At 38.0% G+C, this 3,894-nt stretch overlaps 1 protein-coding gene across 1 annotated transcript; it reads left to right on the top strand.

The window, feature by feature from the left end:
* The first annotated feature begins 553 nt into the window (after positions 1–553).
* On the top strand, positions 554–2,704 carry LRRN1 (leucine rich repeat neuronal 1). Its single transcript, XM_066617088.1, has one exon. The coding sequence runs from the start codon at positions 554–556 to the stop codon at positions 2,702–2,704; it is 2,151 nt and encodes a 716-aa protein (XP_066473185.1).
* Positions 2,705–3,894: the final 1,190 nt, after the last annotated feature.

Genomic DNA, 3,894 nt, shown 5'->3' with positions numbered 1-3,894 from the left:
TGAAATGCCATTGGCCAAGAAATGTTTCATTGCATTAGAGCCTGATAAAAACATTGAACTTTGTCTTGATCCTATTAAAGATGGGGAGGGGGGGGGGAGACATGACTGGTCATTTTGTGCATTTGTGGTAGTCAGTTACCCAGACCTATCAGAAACCCCTCTAATACTTACTGCATCAAGAAAGAATTGAAAAGTACTTCTAGCACTGGACTAAAATAGAGTATATAATTTAATTGTGAGGAAATTAGTAGCCTTTCATTCAAAAGTTGTGCAAAATGAGTTTAAACTATCTTATTTTTATTTTTTTCAGACGCATCGCCCTACATTGATTAAAAAAGCTTGCAGAGAAGATTGAATAAAACTACTGGGATTAGTGAAGAGACATTGGCTCAATTGCTATCCACAAAGAAATTCATAAAAGAGTCTTCCATCCTCTGGATATCCAAGCATTTCAGGCACAAAACGTTAAAACTCTTATTTCCTACTCAATAGACATTATATTTGGTCTGTCTCTTGCAAGTGGTTAAACAGCAGATCCTACTAGCAAGCCAGCATGGCTAGGATTAGTTTTGTTTTTAGAATTTGCCATGTGATGCTAGGCTTGCTCATAAATCCATTTAGTGCATCTTCCATACTGAATAATGAATGTCCACAATTGTGCGTCTGTGAGATAAGGCCATGGTTTACACCTCAGTCGACCTATAGAGAAGCCACTACAGTTGACTGCAATGATCTCCGTTTAACAAAAATCCCCAGTAATCTTTCCAGTGACACTCAAGTTCTCCTCCTACAAAGCAACAACATTGCCAAAACCACAGATGAGCTCCAACAACTTTTCAATTTGACCGAATTGGATTTTTCACAGAATAATTTCACTAGTATAAAAGATGTGGGACTGTCAAATCTTACTCAGCTTACTACTTTGCATCTGGAGGAGAATCAGATCACCGAGATGACAGATTACTGCTTACAGGATCTGTGCAATCTTCAGGAACTTTATATAAACCACAACCAAATCAGTTCCATTTCTGCCAATGCATTCTCAGGCCTGAAAAACCTTTTAAGACTTCACCTTAATTCCAACAAATTAAAAGTTATTGACAGTCGTTGGTTTGATTCTACACCTAACCTGGAAATTCTGATGATTGGGGAAAATCCCGTGATTGGAATACTAGATATGAACTTCAAACCACTGTCAAATTTAAGGAGTCTGGTCCTAGCTGGTATGTATCTGACTGACATCCCCGGGAATGCGCTAGTAGGCTTGGATAGCCTTGAAAGTCTCTCATTTTATGACAACCGGTTGGTTAAAGTTCCTCAACTGGCACTTGAGAGAGTTCCAAATTTAAAATTTTTGGATCTTAACAAAAACCCAATCCACAAGATTCAGGAAGGAGACTTTAAAAACATGCTACGGTTGAAAGAACTTGGCATCAACAATATGGGAGAGCTGGTCTCTGTTGATAGGTATTCACTAGACAATCTTCCCGAGCTTACCAAGCTTGAAGCCACAAACAATCCAAAGTTATCTTACATACATCGTTTAGCATTTCGGAATGTTCCTGCTCTGGAAAGTCTGATGCTCAACAACAATGCCTTGAATGCGGTTTACCAGAAAACAGTGGAATCTCTTCCAAATTTGCGTGAGATCAGCATTCATAGTAATCCCCTCAGGTGTGACTGTGTCATCCACTGGATAAACTCCAACAAGACCAATATCCGTTTTATGGAGCCCCTTTCCATGTTCTGTGCCATGCCGCCAGAATACAGAGGACAACAGGTGAAGGAAGTCTTGATACAGGATTCCAGTGAGCAATGTCTTCCAATGATTTCACATGACACTTTTCCAAATCATCTGAATTTGGATATTGGCATGACTGTCTTCTTGGATTGCCGGGCTATGGCAGAGCCAGAACCTGAGATTTACTGGGTCACTCCACTTGGAAATAAAATAACTTCTGAAACACTTTCAGACAAATATAAGCTCAGCAGTGAGGGGACTCTGGAAATATCCAGTGTTCAGACAGAAGATTCGGGCAGGTACACTTGTGTAGCCCAAAACATAGAAGGTGCAGATACAAGAGTAGCTACAATCAGAGTGAATGGAACACTGTTGGATGGTACTCAAGTGCTGAAAATCTACGTCAAGCAAGCAGAATCTCATTCAATCCTAGTTTCTTGGAAGGTTAACTCTAACGTTATGACATCCAACTTAAAATGGTCATCCGCTACAATGAAGATAGACAACCCTCATATTACGTATACTGCTAGAGTCCCAGTTGATGTGCATGAATACAATCTCACACATTTGCAGCCCTCCACAGATTATGAGGTCTGTCTTACCGTGTCCAACATCCATCAGCAAACTCAGAAGTCCTGTGTTAATGTGACAACAAAAAATGCAGCTTTTGCTCTTGACATTACTGACCAAGAAACAAGTACAGCCCTGGCAGCAGTCATGGGTTCTATGTTTGCTGTTATTAGTCTAGCCTCGGTTTCCGTGTACGTTGCTAAAAGGTTCAAGAGGAAAAACTATCACCATTCACTGAAAAAATATATGCAAAAGACCTCATCGATTCCATTGAATGAGCTGTATCCTCCACTTATAAATCTCTGGGAAGGTGACAGTGAAAAGGACAAGGAGGGTTCTGCGGAAACTAAGCCAACTCAAGTGGACACTTCCAGAAGCTATTATATGTGGTAACTCAGACAATATTTTGCTTCTGGTAGTAAGGAGCACAAGACTTTTTTGCTTTATTCTGCAAAAGTGACAAGTTTGAAGACTTTTGTATTTTTTGACTTTGCTAGTTTTGTGGCAGAGTGGCGAGGACAGGTGGATATTTCAAAAAAAAAATTTAGTATAGCGTATCGCAATTGTTTTGACACAAACAAATGGCGGCTTCACCTAGCTTCCAATTTTTTTTATTTTAGTTGTGCTTAATTTAACAATGCTGTTCTAACTACGGGGGGGGGGGATTAAGGAAAGGCTGGAATTGCCCTGTGATTTACAAGCAGCATGACCCCTTTCTTCTGAAGCCATCAACAGAAAGTACAGTATCCTGCAAAATCTAACTATACCAACTTGAAAATACATTAAACCAGCTTTGTCATAATCTGTTCTTAAGGACTCTTTAACTTGAGATGAGATGACAAAATTTTGAACAATGTTAGTTGGCTGTACTGTAATGTTGTATCAACTGATTTGAATGTTTTTTTGACGATGAACAATTTGACTTTTTCTTCTTTCCTTTTTTTAATAGTTGAAGAGGCCTAGGTAAAGCTAACAAAGCAATTGAAGTATGTACACTTTTTTCAATGTAACAAGCTAAATGTTAATTGCTCTTTTATTATATTTAGTAGAAACTTTTAAAGACGATTTAGGATTTTGTTCTGTGTAATCCACCAACACCTGGCATAGAATGAAGACAGAAGTATAATAAATTATAGTTTTTGTTCTGTTTGGTTTTTTTTAGAAGAGTTGCAATGTATCTTTATAGTTTCATCACCAACTTTAATTGGTGGTCATGTTTTGACATAAAATATATCCAAACTTACATAGGTCTCTGGGTCAAATGAAGGTTTCTGGGTCAGATTAGACTTCTCTTTTTTTCTGAAAATAGCTATGTTAAGAATGAGTTTTATCCACACATATAATAAAAAACCCCAAACACTTATAAAGAAACCCAAGCTTCTAATTTCATTAGAAGACTGTGTGTTGAGGAGATAAAGAAAAGTTTTATCCCTGTGTTGTATAGCAAGAAATTTGGTTCTATTTTCTTTATGTAGTGGTTGTTGTGTTTAGGCACTAAGAGTACACATGAAGCAAATGGCAGTTTTCATTTTAGAGAAATAAAGAACGATGTCCACTCACCCAAATAGCTTATAAATAGATGT

The sequence above is a fragment of the Tiliqua scincoides genome, chromosome 2, assembly GCF_035046505.1.
Source record: "Tiliqua scincoides isolate rTilSci1 chromosome 2, rTilSci1.hap2, whole genome shotgun sequence".
NCBI classification, from domain to species: Eukaryota; Metazoa; Chordata; class Lepidosauria; order Squamata; family Scincidae; genus Tiliqua; species Tiliqua scincoides.
This window is presented reverse-complemented; position numbering and strand designations above follow the sequence as displayed.